We start from the raw sequence: 18,184 nt of genomic DNA, 5'->3' as shown, positions 1-18,184 counted from the left end.
AAGTGTCTGAGCTGACAGTACTGCGCTCTTTATGTCATTAAAGGCATCAGTCGAGGAGTCAGTCCAGGTCAGTTCGCTATGCGCAGAAAGATGTTTACCATGAATCATGGAAGAGAGGAATGCCTCCCTTTCTGAATAATTTGGATCCATTGTCTATACTATGACGTCATTCCTAAAAAGCTCATCAATTGTTTCTTACTTTGTGGTTTCGGCACCGTTTGATTGCCTGTATTCTTTTGGGAGAGAGGGTTTTGCCCTCTGCTGTGATCACATGTCCCAGATATGAAACTTTATCGAGCAAATTGCAATTTGGACGGATAGCCTTGTGACCATTTGCAGTCAAAATATAAGTAGGATAACCGTAATTATAAATTCCTCTAATCTGCATGCCTCTCCTGTGGGGCTGCAAATCATGATGTCATCAACATATCGTAACAAGGCCGAACCATTTTATAAGTGTAAATCAGCCAGATTGTCTCTCACGGCTCTGTTAAAGACACCAGGGCTCTATAATAACCCTGGACCCCGGCTCCAGATTTGAGCCTCTTCCTTTAAAGGAGAAGGTAAACCAAAATTGTGCACATGTACTAAATTAAAGAATGCATTGCAACGGAATAATGGGCCGTGTCTGGAGGGATGAGTGACATAATGGTGTGTGGATTAGAAACTTGAGGTGCTCGCGGGTGCACCGAAGCATTGACTGCTTGTAAATTTTGAACAAATGGTCACTCAGTCGGTTCCCCCATGTATCAACTCAGATTGTGTGGGAGACAGAGAGACAGAGGCAGATGCAGTATTTCCTGTCCAATAAATGTCCATCATACATAACTTCTCTATCTCACTCTCTCTCCAAGTAACACATGTGCTGTGCAATGCAGTGAATCAGCCTGCATGTAACATTCTGCATGCGGTGAATGTTGTGATGCAAAATCAGTGCGGTGTGATGCTCGTACCGCTTACAGACGGTCCTAAAGACAACAGCTCTGTTGGGTCTTATTACATTTGTCTGTATGATTTTTAGGTCTGCTCAATATCAGGCCATCAGGGCCCGATGTCAGGATTATTCCAAATACACACATCAACTATCTTCCTAACTAATTTATCGGGAGGGTAGCAATCAGACAACAGAAATTAGTTTTTTAACTGTGATATAACCTAGTGTACAGGACAAGGGCTTTGTGTACGGCTCACTAATTGGTACGGCTCCTGAGCCAATGGTCCCACAATACCTTCCACTCTTTTGGGAGGGACAGGTGAACCTGAATGTGTGGCTATTGAGTCAACTAAAAATGTAACATTTGACCTTTTTATAGTTAACATAATCGGTGGTAACTTTCTAAACCCTTAATTTCTCATTCTAATACACATGGTATGTGGGTGTTAGCGGTGTTTGTCTAGTTTCTAATGTGTGTTTTAATGTACAAGGTTGTCTCAGTCAGAATCTAAAGTTTACTCACCCTCTGTGTTGTAGTGTGTGTGCGTCCAATGGTCCATCACTGGGGTCCGCCCCGCCGCCTCCGCTCCTCCATCTGATTGTTCAGCCTCCCCACCAGTCTTTCTTCCATGGAGATCGGTGGCAGTCTCTTCTCTGCGTCCGGATTGGCCACATTGATGACACACAAAGTGTTCAGCTGGTGTGTGTCTCAAAGTCTCTGCCCCTCTGTGTTCCTCTTCTGCCCCTGTTGTCTCTGTCCTCTCCTCCTCGCCGGTCATGGCCTGATTCCATTGTCAGCTGGGCATCCTCGGGTTTCACTGACAAACTCAGTCTTTGCTTGTTGTCTGTTGTTGTACTGCTCCTCAGTGTGTTGCAACATGGTTGCAGTATCCCATGTCACACAACTCTCTTAGGTGTGATATATCTCAGGCTGACGGATGACGTAAAAGCCTCTTTACAAAGTCCAGTCAGGGCTGTCACTGCATGGTTATACTCCATTGTCGTATACAACACACTGCAGGTCGATTACGGCTGGTGCGAATGCCGCAGATATTTTATAATAACGCCCAAAGGAGGTCAAAGTTCTCTTGCATTCTGTGAATTTGCTCTTCGAACTCTCCACGAGTCATGGCTTCTTCTTCACGTCCTCTTTCTCTGTTGTAATGTCCTCTTTGTCTCGCGTTCAGATAATCCAAATTCATATTGTCATCAATGTTCATTGACGGGCTGTAGTTGCGAGCGTTGACTTGGTGCCCATAGATGTTGATGAGTCCTTCTTGTTCATCCTCGGAGTGCTGACTGGTGGGTTTTTGGCTGTAATGTTGTTTGTGCCTGGGGAGCATACAGCAGCGGCGTTGCGGAGACCAGATCAGGATCCACTCGACCATGTAAAACAAAAACAAAAACAACAAAACCAAAGTTCAGCAGTATATTTTCCTTTTCTATCAGTTGTATGTCTTATTCAAATATATTTGTTTCTTTCTTTACCTCTTGGACATTCCTTCATCTGTTTCTGCTTTACCTTGTCCTCTTTGCTCCAGACACGGTTTGAGTTGATCCAATTTTTGTCGTAGGCTAAAGTTGCCTTTTCCAGGGAACCCCAATTTCGTCCATTTTCCAATTGTTTGGCCGTCTGATTATCTTTGTCCCACATGTATTTTATTATTGGAGATAAGACCGTGGCGACAGGCTGCTTAGGCTCAGACTAACTTTGACTTTTACCCATCTTCTAGTTTCTCTCGTTCTGGTATCTTCAAAACCCAATCTGGTCCAATCAATCGACTTGAAAGGATACACCAAATCGTCTTTGAAATACTACAAGCTCACCAGGACACGTCTGTCCGCGACCACCAGAGCAGTGTGCGAGAATACCGGTTTACCAACTTCTCTCTAGTTAACTGTCTCAGGATCTTAAGAACATCTGGTCCAATCACTCAAGGGATTGAAAGGACACACCAAACCCCTATAAAACCTTCAAGTTACCCTAGGACCTAATGTCCAGCACTCTAAACGTGCGAGCACGAAGTTCAACCATTAAAGTGTCTGCTCCATCACAAGATAATCTCTCACCCAGTGAGATTCTTTTCCCGGTTCCAGGATCGGAGCGGCAATCTGGAACCCCGTCTGACAGCCTCTCACCTTCAGGGAGGAATAGCTATGTTGTTTGCGCTTCTGTCGTCTAACGGAGTCCTGATTACTCGTCCGATCCCATCCTCGTCGCCATTTGTGGTGGAAAAACAAATCTTTTTAACCTCTCTGTGAGAAATAATCACGATGGAACTTCTTAAAGTATTAAAATCAAAATTTAGCTGAATGGATAGAGCTCTTTCCCCACGGATGGTTCGGAGGTCAAACAACAATAAAAAGACAAAGCAGAGTATATATGCGCGTTATCTCGTCTCCTCTCCCTTCACCCTCCCCCTCACAGATGTTGTCGGCCGCTGCACCCACCAAGGCCAGGTTCCCAGCCTTTCCGTGGGAACAGGGTTAGGCTGGTATATGCAGGTTTAAGTGAGACAAGTTATAACTAAACGAACCATATGATACATTTCCACCACAATACACACCCACACATGTACAAAGAAGGAAAACAAACACACCATAACTTAATGAGTTTATTTGTTTCAGCACTGTAGATGCTCACAGTTATTTTATATGGGGATTACATCAGTCACTTTTGTTCCTGCTCCGTCAAAAGACCGCTCTGGTCCTTATAATCATCAGATGTCCTTGGTGCTGCTAGCTTCCCATTTTAAAAAACAGAAAGGAAAGTGAACGATAGGGTATTGCTTTGTGTTTGGGTACTGATATCCCCTCACTGTGTCTCTTCTACCACCAGATAGAGAGAGCAGACATCCAATCCTTCCAGAGAGAGGTACAGAGTAAAGGAAGCATCGTTCAAAACTTTGTGCACAAAATCAGAGGAGGAGGTAGGGAAAAACAGATTAGCGGGATTGAGGGAACAATAAAAAAGAAGGCCAGAAATAAAAGCAGAGAGGGTAAGAAGTAGGGGATAGAGAGGGAATTTAGAAAGTTTAAAAGGTAATTTTGTGGAGAGAGAATCGATGAAGGCTGAGAGAAGGAGTGAGTTTGGCATGGAACATGAACACTAAAGCCATGCAAAGAAAAGCTCATGTTTGACATGCACACAGCACTACAGACTAAAAGCATAGAGCAGGAATCCCCAGCATTGGTTGAGAAGACAATCAACCCCCACGGTTTGTCTGTATATTTACAAAGAGAAGAAGTAGATCTGTAGAGTCCTTCTCCTCAGGCCCGGCCTACACGCACAATAATATGAAACTGACAAATATCAATAGAAGAGCATATTCCCTCTCCAAAAAGAGGCTACGTCTACATTCTTAAATTACTGGTAAATGGTTTTTTTTTTTTCCCACAAGTTCTCTTTCCCTCTACAGAGAGGTCAGGGAACAGAGAATTTGTTACTCGATGTTCACATAATTCTGTTAAATGACCAAAACTAAAGAAAAAAAGTTAATTTTTTCTTCAAATGTTGCCCCATTTACGAACACACAAGAGGGTAATAAATAACATTCAACTGACCTAACAGCTTTGTTCATATAAATAGCCAAGTTATCATAAATTAGGAAATCAAACAGTGAGATGAAGATACGTGAATAAATAAGGACAGAAATACAAAAATATCCACAGTTGCATTTGTCACGTCATCATTTTTTTTTTTGTTCCTCTACTTCTAACTGCTGGTAAGTGAGGCTAAGAGAGAGGTATAAATGGAAAACCAAAGACAAAGTGCTGCAAATAACACAAACAGGAATGTTTTGATCATAATTAGCTCAATCAAACAAAGACATAAATGATCATGTAACAAAAATACACAGACAAATTTAAAATAACAGATTGTGCCAGGCGCAGGTTTAGCAACCTGACCCGATGGTATCTAAACATAGCGTCACAACGAGACATTTCATTTTTTTATCCATAAGAAATGATATCAGTCTGTACAACAGAATAGATCATTCATTTTAAATACCCAAATACCCACCCTTGTCCCTCCCCTCTACCCCATATTATCATATCATCTCCCCCTCGGCCCCGTTCTGCTCACACCCAGCTCCTCTCTGAAATCACAATTCCAGTCCATTTGCAGCAATAGTGTTCAGTCTAATAAGTATTTTAAACCCAGTTTTTCACAAAAAAAGTACATTAAAAAGCAAACAAATACAATCCAGCAAGCATCCGCGTCGGCCTTTTGGGTTTTCTACAAAACCCCTCCCCCTTCTCTCCTCCTCTGAATCAGTCAGTTTCTGCGCGTCTTCTTTTTGTTGTTGTTCATGTTCTTGTTAATACATCCCAGAGTTTTCTGTGCAAACTGGACCTGTGCATACATGTTTTGTGTGTGTAGTGTCTTTTTGTAAAATACTTGTTTCCATACGATGAACACTCCTTGAAAGGAAAGGGGGGCGGCTTGGTTAGGGGGAGTCTGCGTTTTTTAGTTTCATTGGGATTTGTGTGGATTAGTTGTGCACATGTGTGTGCCTGCGTGTTCCTAAGATGGGGGAACACAAAAGGTATTTTCCTCTACTTCTACTGATGGCTGCCAGAGGTGGAGAAGGGGCGCAGAGGGAGATGAAGGTAGAAGTCTGCATGAAGGGGTCTGTTTCCATGGTAACCACCCCCCCCCTTTTTCAGCACACCTCTAAAAAACCGTCCTCCGTCAACAAATGTCCATCTCTATCGGCATGCTGGGGGGGGGGGGGCGTGGGGGTGGAAGGGTGGTCGAGGGAAGGCGGACTGAGCAGGGAGCAGGAGGGGCTTAATAGGTTTTCTGGATAATTCCTGGTATCAGAAACAAGTCAGGGTCATCACACAGGTTATCAGCAAGGGAGCCAAAAATCAGAGCAAGGGTCATAGGCGTTTAGATGGTTGAGGTAGAGGAGTGGATGATGATGGTGGATGCTCGGGGGTAGTGAAAAAGGGAGTGGAAGGACTGGAGTGTGTGTGTGTGTGTGTGTGTTTGTCATGTAGGTGCAGTATGCTGTTTATAAAATATGAATTAGATTCTCTTAATATATTTCTATCGATATAAAGTAATTTTATACAAAAAGAATTTCCATAAATGATTATGTACACCTAGTTATGTACAAGTATTCTCTCTCTGTGCCACTGGTTTATAGTGGTACTGGGATGAGTTTTAGCACTGGCTCGACTACACGGCCTGCCGATCTAAGACTCCTCCTGTGTCCCCAAAGACGCCACCGACAGCTTGACTCTGTCTCGGCATTTGGTGTCATTATTTTCTGGCTCGTGCCTCCGGACGTGAATGGGCGAGGGGCAGTGCTTGGTGGGCGTGCCAGAGGGGTAGGGCACCTGTCCGTTCTTCTCGTCTGAAAAAAGTTGTTTTATTACGTCAAAGAAGTTACTCAATGGGCTGCCTAGGTACACAGATTGAGGGGGGGGGGGGGGGGGGAGGACGACAAAAAGAGGACAAAAAAGGGAAAAGAGAGAAGAAAGAGAACAAACAAACGAATGAACACTGGGGTTCACAGGACAGAGACGAGGCTACATGTCAGAACAAGCAGAGGCGAGGAGGACTGACAGACGCAGCGGGGGGTGAGAGCTGCTGGTGCAGCCATGTCAGGACGATAAACCATGCATATGTAACAGCACAACCAATGAAAACACACAATCCATCTCAAACTAGAAATGAAAGCAAATAGGCGGGCTGACCAAAGTCAATATAGGCTTCTGTAGCCTGATGCTACAGTAAGCTTCTTTAACATAATGAACTGTGTGATGCAGAACGAGGAAGCGTGGTGTGTCACCTGTGTGAGTCGGTGCCCAAGCAGTTTGGGACAGCCAGAAGCCGGGCAAATGATGGAAGGCGGACAATGTGAACGCATGTAGCTTCCAGACGCCGTTGCCCCTGAAGGATAATAAATCAGTGTCTCCTCTCCTTTTTGCTAAACCTAATAGTTTGTGGAGGTTCTGCAGGCTTCATTAGAGAGCCGAACGGCGACTTGAACCTCGGCAAAGTGCAGATGATGGAGGCTGTCTGTCTCGTGGCTATTGCAAGTGAAGCACATCTAACACAGTCATGTCTGGACTTAAATCTCCTCGGAGGAAACAGACAACCTTTGTTGACCTCTGTTTCTGAATAGGTGGCAGAAGAGACAAATGAACAGCGACAGCATCAGTAGAAACACACACACACAGGACAAAACACACACACTCACACACTGGACCGCAGAGTCTGTGTCTGTGTATCAGCACTTCATAAAAGGCTGTTGGAAAGTGGAATTTCTCAGCCTGACAATATGCACATGCTGCCAGTGTTGAGACTGCCTGCAGTAGTCTAGCAATTCGGCAAACTTCATCTCATCGTGAACGTGTGTTTGTGTGTGTCTGTGTGTAATGTGCCTCAGTTGGCTTCGCCTGCTCCATTATCCTGCTGGAACATGGTTGCAGCCAACTTCTCCCTAATGTTCCCTCTTCCTTTCTCATGTGTGAAGACTTTCCCCAGTTACTCACTTCACTCCACCCAAATCTGCACATTTCCAAAAATGTCAGTAAGCTCATGAATGTTAATGATCTCAGCTGCTCCATAAAACACAGACAGTACCCTCGAAATGAACGGTTCTGCTCTGTAGTCCTACAGTATATGCTACCTGCATTCATTGACACTCCTTTTATTGTTCCACGCCTTCCTATTGTCTCCCTAAGCTGGGCTCCCAGGTATGCTTCTGTTAATGGCGATTAGGGGACATAATGGCCAAGACTTGATGAAGCCTTTTGTTTGACACACATTGGTATGCAAAGCCATTTCTACTCTTAATTACAGCCAGTGACTTCCTGCAAAAGGCCCTGTGGTCAGGTAGCGCCAAAAGTGTGTTAGGAGGTCACAAGGAAGTAGGGAGATGGAGGCAATCAATTACTGATAAGTACACACTGACCTGTTTTAAGATTTAGACTACGGTGAGAGATTCTCTGATTGTGTAAAGAGATGAAATTCATTTCGACTGCCCTTGGTCAAAAGCAAATGACATTGAATTTTTATCCGAAATTGATCAGCTCTGTAAGCCGATCATTATTTATGTTTTTTGTCATATCCTCAGTGTCCTCTGTTGATAAACGGTTCTCATATGATACACAGTACATCTCTGCTGCTGGAAAAAGCCCACAGCAGCTGTTTGAAGCGAATGCAATGTAATGTTTTACACGTTTAACCTTCAGTCTGTTAATAAGCTCAAACATGAAATGAAATATGAGAAGTAACTGGTAAACATCGGGAGGTAAGATCATCACAGCAGCTGTGACGATGACTGCTGTTCATTGCTGAGAGAAATATACAGCTCACACGTGTAACTGATGGTATAGTAACAGAGTAAAAGCTGCATCATGGCTAGGTATCAAAAAAAGTCCGACATGGAATTGGGTTTAAAGGGATAAAGACACAAACATAGAGACACCGAGATTATGAGTCACGCATGAGATGAAACTGATATCCAACGAAAACAGCACACCTTCCCCCTGATAGAAACGGTGTATCTCAGGCTGGTGCTGTTTCCCTATGTGACCAGCAAGTGGAGCTGTTGTCAAGATGATGGCGACTGACACCCACTCAAACAGAGCAGTGATTCACAAGGAAGGACATGCGAAAGAGCAGATGGGGAGGAGTGGGATCCCTATTTCTCTCTTCTTTTCCTTTTTGTCATCCAGAAAAAGGATGGAGCCACACTGGGGAAAGAATGGACTTATACAGCTCCAGCGCCTCAACATGATGGAGGAATATTTAAATAACGTCAGAAAGTTCACAGGTTAGGTGGGGATTGAGGTAGCCCGTCAGAGGTTTCTATATCTCCTTGGTGCCTTTGGAGGCGCCAGTAGAGGCTGGTGGACGAGGGACAACAGGGGGAGGGGGTCCTATTGTACAAGCACCCAGTGTGAGAGAGAGAGAGAGAGAGAGAGAGAGAAAAAGCAGGTGTGGTATCACTGTGCGGTGCAGTGCATTGTGGGAGTGCGTTGAGGTGCAGTGGTGTTGCCATGGTGACAAGCTCCGACGATCAGTCTTGGAAGTAGGAGTAACAGAATGCAAATCAGCTTACCCTACCTCCACTCTCATCTCCACTGCCAGGGCAACGAGACAACATTTGACCCGCAGTCGGTGCTTGAGAGCAACTCCCAACCGTTTCATGGCAGTGAGGCGCGGGCATGCAAAGGAAGCCGCTTTGAGAGCCGGAGAGCGGCTCGGGGATGTCAAGCACGGGGGAAGAGGAAGGCAGGATTTAGCTTAGCTTCAGCGGTGAGAGTGGTTCGTGTGTGGGTGGGATGGGCGGATGAGGCGGTGGGGGTAAGGGTGGAGAGATTTTAGATACGATTTTGAAATATTTTTCTTTTGAAAAGAGAAGTTCCTACTCACCGGACAGCTGTTGGACCCCTGGCTGGTCATGTGTGCTTAACAACTGGCTCTGAATCGTCTCCACTACTCGCTTAAAGCGCCGACTGGGTCCTAAACACAGTCACACAAACAGGAAAGATTTGTTGCGTCACAATCTACAGGTAGCAGCACAAAGGCAGGCAGAGCGTGTGTAGTAACTATATCGATGGATTAATTAAGAGAAGGACAAGTAAGGGTGTGCATGGTGTGAAAAGCTGGAGAAGCTGCAGAGAGCCTGAGATGATAGATGGAGGCCAGAGAGAGGTGTTGCTGTAAGCCCCTACTGTACACCTGCTGTATGTGACATGGAAGAAGGCTTAAGTGCCACTACCACACCCCATTCAGCTCAAATGTGCCCCCCCCAACACACACACACTTGTTCATGTGAGTGAGAAAGAGAGAATGCATGTGTTTCTGCTAGACTAAGCATGCACGCATGATTGCTTAGTATGTAATCTTGCATAGCCAGACCTCATCTTATCAAGCATCCAGGATTGTACGAACTTTGAAAAACCTGAGGCAGCCATTATTTTGGCAGTGAGTTTGAGACGCCCACATTTATCAGCAGAGCGTCTGGTTTATTTTTTGGCTGGATACAAACATAGATTCATTTTATTATATTTGAGTGTGACAGCATCCCACTTGACATGTGAGCGATACTCTTTTCCACACTTTTCAAAGTGATTTGTGAGAGTTGGATTTCCCCGAGACCTCAGTGAGACAGACGAGATGGAATACTGTTTCTCGTAACGTGTACTGTGTGTTACTCTGCCTGTGATCCGTCATCTCACAACAGCAAGGTCCTAGCTTTGAACATGACCCTTTCTGTCCATTAAAGAAGGAATCAAACACCGATTCAATTCAAGGCATGCTGCTTCAGTGAAATAAATAATAACTTTTGACTTGTTTATTCAGACAGAAGATATTGGTACTTTCTTTCTCTGAGTGAAAAAGACTTAAACCAGTAAAAGTAAAGTAGCCGTATTTGCATTCATACTTTTATGCCTGGGGACCCTACTCTCTTCTCATTGGCTCACAGACCTTCGGGTCCCCAGATGTGAGGTCTGCACCTAGTTCGTCTCGTGACTGGTGACCTGTTCAGCGTGCCCGATGCATTGCAGGATTAGCGGGTAGAGAAAAGGAGGGTGAAGGAACTTGGTGTGTGACGACAGTGTCCTGACCTGAGAGCAGGGTGAAGGTGACAGAGTAGATGCCATTCTCCTTCGTGGCAGCTGTGCTCTCCGTGTAGGTGATATCCACCTGGAATTTGACCGGCTTCTGGAAGACTGTCGGGCCGGCTGTGGACTTGTACTCAGCTCGGAAACTGGTCTGGGAGATCACACTGTGGCTCAGGCTGGGGATCTGGGAGAAAGAAGAGGAGAAGTGAGGAAAGGCAAAATGGACAAAGAGGCAGAGGAACAAAACAAAGGTCGTAAAAAAACATGAGTAATGGGATCATACATCGGGAGCATTGATGTTCAATTTTTCTCCCACACCTAGCAAATGAAAAGGTGAGTAAACCCTCATTAAAATACCCTCCACATACTACGAGCCTCAGTTGAAACCCTAAGGAGATGAATGCCTCGGGGAGTAGCCATGCATGCCAGGGAGACTTAAGCTAATGTAATCTTGAGTCATCCAACAACATTGCACTCTCCCACCTAAAATGAATTTGTATGCCCAATATAGTCACGTTTCGCCATAGTGCTGGAGAGGGTTTGACACTCCATGAAAGTGTGGTGAGAGGTATAATTCCACTGATTCAGGTGCCAATCTCCTGTCTGGAATAGCAGCTCGTAAAACCCAGAGGGAAAAAGCGCGACCACCAGGGATGAGGAAACAGATGACACTGACCTGCACTGGCAGAGTTTGCATTTACTTTGACTTTGTTAAATTTAACTGGGGTGAGGATGGGTTTTGTTCAATTATGTACACTGAATATCAACTACTCAGCGTTTGTTGATACAGACTCTGCCGCGCTTACTGGGAAACCCTGATGTTACCTGCATTCCTGCATGTACTTATACATCCACATTATAAAACACCCCACACACAAAGATACAATTCACACTGCCTCTCAATTTCTCACACTACACATCTAAATACACACACACACACACACGCTCAATAAACGGTACAGAGGGCAAAGTATCTATATGCCGATGATCAATGCTCTCTGTTGATTTTCTATTGACCTCAACTGAGTCTGCAGTCAGAGAGAAAATAGAAGCACTGAACACAAGCAGTTTACTGAACGGCTACATGAATCAGAAGCATGTTAGCAAACACTCAGAGAGAGCCTGCCGCATAGCATTGCCAATCACCGGTGCTGTTAGAGGCACTGCTGGCAATGTCCTGCAACAGACAGCAGATGCACAGGTAATCGTGCAGCATGCACGCATGTTCAGATTTACAGAGAAAAGTTGGGGCGCAGGGATGAGGTGGGAGTGGAGGCAGGGATAAAGTAAGGCATTAAGCAAGACACCGTGAGTGTGTACCGAGAGAAAGGCCTGAACGATGTCTGCCTTGATGGAGCTGAGAGGCTTGTCTTTGATGACAATGAAGATCTGCTCTTCTTTTTCCAGGTTGATGAAGTTACCAAACCAGGATTTTTTGGCAAGCCTGTGGGGAAAAGACAGGAAGAGAAAAACGTGTTTATCAGCTGTAAGTTTATATTATATTGTTCTGCCGTTGAGGGTGTCTTCCTTCCACCCTTTTTGCTTCCTTGTTAAAACCCAACCATCAATCGAACCATCCATCTATCCAGAAAAATGAAGAGCTGGTGAAGAGTTTCCTATTTCTCTCCCTCTCTTGTTCTCACTCACTCACTGCAGCTCTGGGAAAATGGAGCAAACGGAGGATACCCTGAGGGAAATAAGCTACGACTGCGCAGGGGAGAAAGGTTTTCTGAAACTTCTGTGCAACTAAGTATGTGTTAATGCATGTATGTGTATGTATGAGAGAGAGATAATTGAGCCTCTATGTGAACAGAACTGTTTTGTGGCTTATGAATATTTTATGAGATTTTTGAAAATGCGGATGGATTTGCGAGACTTCCATAATGTTATGTTTGCAGCGACATTAAGGGGCACACTTTCCTGCAGTAAGAAGCTGGTAACAGCTGGTGTGTGGCAGTCTATTAATATGATCAGGCCTAACCCAACTAAGAAGGTCTTTTCCAGCCATCTCTCCAACTCCTTCCAGCCGGGATGTTCTTCTCAGCCAGGTGGAAATGGCCAAGCCACAGAGCCAGCAAACCAAACAGGCATATCTAGGCCAACCATGAGTTATCAGGCCCCTGGGAGCTCAACAACATCACACAGGCTACCGTACCTCCCTCATAACCAACCCAATACCTCCTGCCACGGTGCTGCTTCTCCAGCCCAGACCAGACCTGAGGTCATTACAGGGAACTCGGCAGGCATAAATCAAACGTTCACGGATGTAATGCTTTCCAAATCCGCATGCTATCAAGAACCAGGCTGTTTGAGCCAATGACTGAGGGGCTGACAGGTTATGCATAGTTATGATAGTGGTGGTATAGTATCTACTCACTCTGGGGAAGACTCTGGTGTGAGGCTGGACATCTCCTCTTGTGTGGGAACTGTGGATGCAAGGTTAAAGTTCAGACAAAAGTAGAAGACTCAGTGAAAGATAACAAGTAGATTGCCTTAGTGGGTAACGTTAGTTTTATGGGGTGAAATTAACACAAGATAATTCAGCGTTTACCGTGGAAATGTTAAATCTGCTGGGATGTCAGTACCTTGAAGTTTCCTGCGGTGGAAGCGTGGTGAGCCCAGGAAGCTGTTTTTGATGGAGTTGAGGCGTGTCCTCCAAGGCATGCCTCCGATGGAAGGGCTGGGGGGCGGCGTGGGGGTGGGGGTCCCGGCCGGGCTGTCCTTGGGAGTGTGCACCGGGGTGCCCTTTGGGGTGGGGAGGGGGCTGCCTCGAGGGGAGGGGTGAGGGGTAACCTGTATGAGCGGGATAGATTTGGGCGTGTGGTCAGTGAATGAAGAAGGCGCCGGCACCACGGGGTGGAAGTGGTGCAACCGGATGGGCGACAGGGGCACCACTGCACTGAAGGGCACCGGGAGCTGGGGGTTGGCAGCAAAATGGGATCGCCGTACCTGGGGGCTATTTGGGAATGGATAACTGGAGATGGAGGATGGAGAAAAGGGGGAGGACGGGGAGGAAGGAGAAGTTGGCGTTGGGGGCACAGAGGCAGAGGGTGGCTGTGGTGGGAGCTGGCAGGGAGATGAGGGCTCGGATTTGGCTGCAGATATTGTATCTGAGGTTTCGGGGAGCGGGTTGGATCGTGTGGCTTGGAGGGGCTGCGTCTTGTTGGGTGCTGCCGGCAGGGGCTCACTGTTTGGAGCGAGTGAGTTGGGGGTGGAGATACGGGGCCCTTTGCGATTGGGGGCGGGCTCAAGGGATGGGCAGGGGCTTGTGTTAGGGGACTGCGACAAGTCTGTGGACTGAGGCGGCACACGGAACTTTCTGACAGGCTGGAGTTGGAGGACACAGTGTGAAGACAAGCAGCACGATACAGCCAAGTGTCAGATCAGGAGGAGGAGGAGGAGAGGAAAACAAAGCAAAACACAAAGGAACACATGCAGGCACACAAGCACATAGATAAAGCAAGACAGAGAAGTGGAGCAAAACAAACAACCACACATCCAGAAGAAGAGGCAGACAAAGAACATAGAGGCAGGTAAGATGTGTGCATGGAGGAATGGACAACAAAGAAAGACAGAAAAGAAACATTCAGTTAGGCCATTCAGTGACTCGTGTCAAAAGAAAACATGGGAACAACAAAAACAGCAAGCAATACACACAAATAAATAAATAAAGAAACAAGAAAAGAAAAGATGGACTTCACTTGAGTGAAACATACAGGGCTCTGCTGGCAGAGAAAAGCAAGCAGACACGAACATGTGTGAGAGACAAAAGGCCAGCTGTGAGGACAATTTGGGCTGTCTCAATATCAGGAGGAACACCGTTATGGTGTCTCTGCTGTAAGTTTTATTGATCTGTTTTATGAGTATTTGTCTTTTTCCAGACACAAATCTGAGAAAATAACCCTCTCAGTGAGAGCACAATCCAGGCTTTGCTCGGTCTGAGAAATCTATTTCCCTTTCAGATCAGCCTGACAGAACCTGTGCGGCGCAAAGGAGCTCGTCTTAGGATCCCGGCTAATCCCGAGCCTTCTCAGGTTAGTCAGCTGGAAAAGTTTACCACAAGCTCCCGAGCTCCGAGCAAGAAAAGTTGGATTTTCTGAAGCATTCCTGGAGCTGGATTTCCACAGAGCTCAGACCACAGAAAAGCAAAAGCAGGGATAATACACAGAAAGGCTAGAGAGAGAAGACGCTTTCAGAAGGTATCGTAGTTTGCTGTGCCGTCACGTCCCCCTGAGGAAGTTCATCTGTATATTTTACTTTGAGTTAACGGAAAGATCCAACTATATAGACACATGTAAAGTGGAAATGAACACCGGATAAGAGGAGCTTATCATAGAGGATCCCTGCTCATACCAAACGCAAGGGTAGATCTGAACTGTGATTTAAAACGTGAGAGGAAAAATAAACTATATTTCAGACGAATAATGAAGAGGAAAAGTCGACTATATTGCACGTGCGGAGAGATACAGGGATAACACTTTCATAATGAGTGTGCTGTGCATTGGTCAGAAGCCTGGGCGATGAAGCTGTAGTGAGCGTCTTTATTTCCTCTTGTACAGTAAACGGCAATAAGATCAGCAGGAGTTGGATGGTTGTTATCGCTGAGCATGAACAACTACATACAGTACGTGAGAACTGGGTGAACAGGTGTGTGTTGCACATGTGTATGTGTGTGTGTTTGAAAGTACATAGAGGGTCGTGACTTACCCGTGGGCTGCTGAGGGGGCTGGTGGAGAGGCCAGAGGAGGCTCCGCTAATAGACCGAGACCTGTGGAGCAAACACGAACACACACACACACACACACAGAGGGGCAGAGGTCATTTGTGGGATCGACGCGTGTACTTGTTACAGGTTTCAGTGAACACAGGTGGAGGTGAGAGCTTGGAGGTGACATGTCGCACACAGTTAGAAAGCACCACAGTATATGTCACCATCATACCAAGCCCTTTGCAAACGCAACACCTATTCACACAAAAAGCATGAAAACACAGGAACAGCACCGACTTGACAACATACATTACTAGCATTGACCAGCAGCAGTTGGTCTCAAACCAATTAAGCTCAAACTTTGGTTTCAAATATGCTGATTTGACTGTAGCTTCTCCCGCAAATCTCTAGGTTGCTTTCCACTGATTAGCATTCGGATTAGCTTTCCGACCCGTCTGAAATCTGCAAATAAACCAAACATGTTGACTTTTGGGCCTTCGCACTGGATCAGTAGAAAATATCTTGAGGGGGAAATGAAGTGGGACATTTGGTTGAGTGCCATTTGTCATGTTTTTCTTTCCCCCCGCAGATGCCGTCAATAACCCCGATGAGCAGAGCCCTGCTCAGAAACGAACAATCACAGGACAATCTGTCTCCATCAAGGGCCCACGCACACATGTGCGCACACAACAACAGAGCCCGTCAACGCTTGGAAACACCAGCTGCTCACTGTCACAACACTGTTCCTTTTTGTCATTCAATCTAACAACACCCCCCCCCCCCCCACCCCCACCCCTCTCTTTCAGCATTGATGCATTTGCAAACATGTGGCCAATCCTACAGATCTTTTGTCTCTCCTTGAAAAGGATAAAGACACTACAACTAGTATTTCACTTGGTTGTAGAGGAAGAGGGTGAGGGGGGGTCTAGGTGTGATGGGGTAAGGAGGGAGGAATGGAAGAATGAAGGATGGGAGGGAGGGGTAGCGTAATGGAGACCGATGGTCATTCCTGGTGCTGGAGCAGTCCCACAGAGGCATCCGCACATGGACACAAAACTGCATACATGCTTACAGCTAGCAGCCATAAAAATGATACCGGTGCTGTCATAACAACAAGCCCGGATTAAGATCTATATGTATCAATCTTCTAAAAAGTAGAGGCACTTATTTGGGTTCAGTCACCTATCTCCCTTGAGCCTTTAATTTACAACCACCACAAGAAAAAAAGTGATACTTGAGCGGGAATATTACTCCTGAGAGACCTAGCCACACAAACAGAACAGAAGGGAGGCAACGGCTACAATGAGAGGGAGGAAAATATAGAAACACCCACTCTCAGGCTATTTCTGCAATTCTCTCACTGCCCCTTCTGTGAGTGTATTCATTGCACAGACTCATGAGACTGAGACCACGTTGGCTAGGATGTCTTGTTTAAGTGAAACTTTTACTTGAGTAAAGGATTTGAATACTTCCTCTTCACCACTAGTGAGCCCCACAAATGAAATGTTATTCCCATCTCATACAAATAAAACCAAAGGTATATGCATTACAAGACACCACTGGAGGTAAATAAGAAAATGTATTGTTTTATTTTATCTTTTTAGGTTAAGTTACCCTTTAATGTGTGTGTGTGTGTGTGTGTGTGTGTGTGTGTGTGTGTGTGTGTGTGTGTACCTGCACACATACATGTGAGAGTAATGGCGTACGAGTGGGGCCACTCATTCATATCTCTCTATTATCCATTTAGTACTCAAGATAATATTTCGAATAAGCCTGTTTTGGATTGGGGCCCATGTCCTCAGTGTGTGACCATCGGCTGTGTCAGAGACCCATCCAAGGTACTTGTAGGGGTTTAATGTTGGTCTGTGGGGGATGGAACAAGTACAAAACGGTTCTGGGATGAGGGCACGGACTGAAATAAAACGAAAGTGAAGCAAAATGTAATGGATGGTGCCAGGAGTCAAACAGAGAACAAATAACACTGCCAAAGCCAAAACATAAGGCTACTGCTCTGCTAGCGTGATTTAAGTCAGGTGGAGAACGTTCCCTTTTTCTCTTTCCCCCTCCTCTGTATTGACTTTGTCCTGCCAATGGAGTTCTGTACGCGGAGTAGATATTCATATAAATCAACACATTTCCTTTTGCTGAGCCCTGACAACTACCTGAGGACTTGTGCATTACTATTCACTGCTCAGCTTCTCACATTTCTACACGTAGTAAGGCCTCTGACGTAGAGATCAGTGGTAAAGGTGCTTTATTTGTGCTCATTTGAGCCTCTTCAATAAATTAAAGTCAATAATTAGCATGAGAGCCTGACTTATTAAGACTGCTCCTACTAACCCAACACATTCAAACTGCATGAAGCAACTAGAGCAGATCTGTAAAGAGAAAAAAAAAATCAATTGACATTCTATTCTTCACACTGCAGCACTTTTCCATATTTAATTTACATATCATTAACCTCCCTTAATTTCTCCTGGCATGTTAAGATTTAAAATTAAATCAGTGGGATTTCTTATGCTTTGAGTTTGGCTTAAAATGTCTTTCCATGATACTTTTGGGGATATGAAGAATGAAATGGACATTCACGTGACAATGTCTCCATGTGTGTGGCTACTGCAGCATTTATCCCAAATCTTTTCAATTATACTTCACAGAAGCAGTCAAATCATCAATCACATGTATGCAAATGCAGCCTGGGCATTTGATCGGATTATTACTGCCTACATGAGAGATGTGAAGCAAAATGCTGGATAGGGATTGAGGTTCAGGCATTTTCGTTGTGTAATTTTAGATAAAACCGTTTCCCCCCCTCTTCCATCATTTGCGCTGGTGGAAATGTATCCTGTCAAAACACGTTTCAAAGTCAGTCCTCTCTCTGACACCCTGTGATCTGAAGTTCTACGGATCTTCTGTGCTGTCGACAAAAGTTTGCTGTCAGGGAAAGA

General features: G+C 45.3%; 1 protein-coding gene across 1 annotated transcript in view; it reads right to left on the bottom strand.

Moving 5' to 3' along the window:
• Nucleotides 1-6,139: 6,139 nt before the first annotated feature.
• The window catches only part of brsk2a (BR serine/threonine kinase 2a), a gene marked incomplete at both ends in the record, with an annotated part of 151,721 nt that continues 139,676 nt past the window's right edge, over nt 6,140-18,184 (bottom strand). The window contains 7 exons of the mRNA XM_079265979.1: nt 6,140-6,344; nt 9,329-9,422; nt 10,532-10,712; nt 11,849-11,972; nt 12,906-12,954; nt 13,114-13,321; nt 15,236-15,296. Of these exons, the coding sequence (XP_079122105.1) occupies nt 6,140-6,344; nt 9,329-9,422; nt 10,532-10,712; nt 11,849-11,972; nt 12,906-12,954; nt 13,114-13,321; nt 15,236-15,296 (922 nt within the window). The remainder of the gene's footprint in view (nt 6,345-9,328; nt 9,423-10,531; nt 10,713-11,848; nt 11,973-12,905; nt 12,955-13,113; nt 13,322-15,235; nt 15,297-18,184) is intronic.

The sequence above is a fragment of the Melanostigma gelatinosum genome, assembly GCF_949748355.1.
Source record: "Melanostigma gelatinosum genome assembly, chromosome: 1".
Lineage (NCBI taxonomy): Eukaryota > Metazoa > Chordata > Actinopteri > Perciformes > Zoarcidae > Melanostigma > Melanostigma gelatinosum.
Note: the sequence above shows the minus strand (reverse complement) of the source record. Positions and strands in the feature narration are given on the sequence as shown.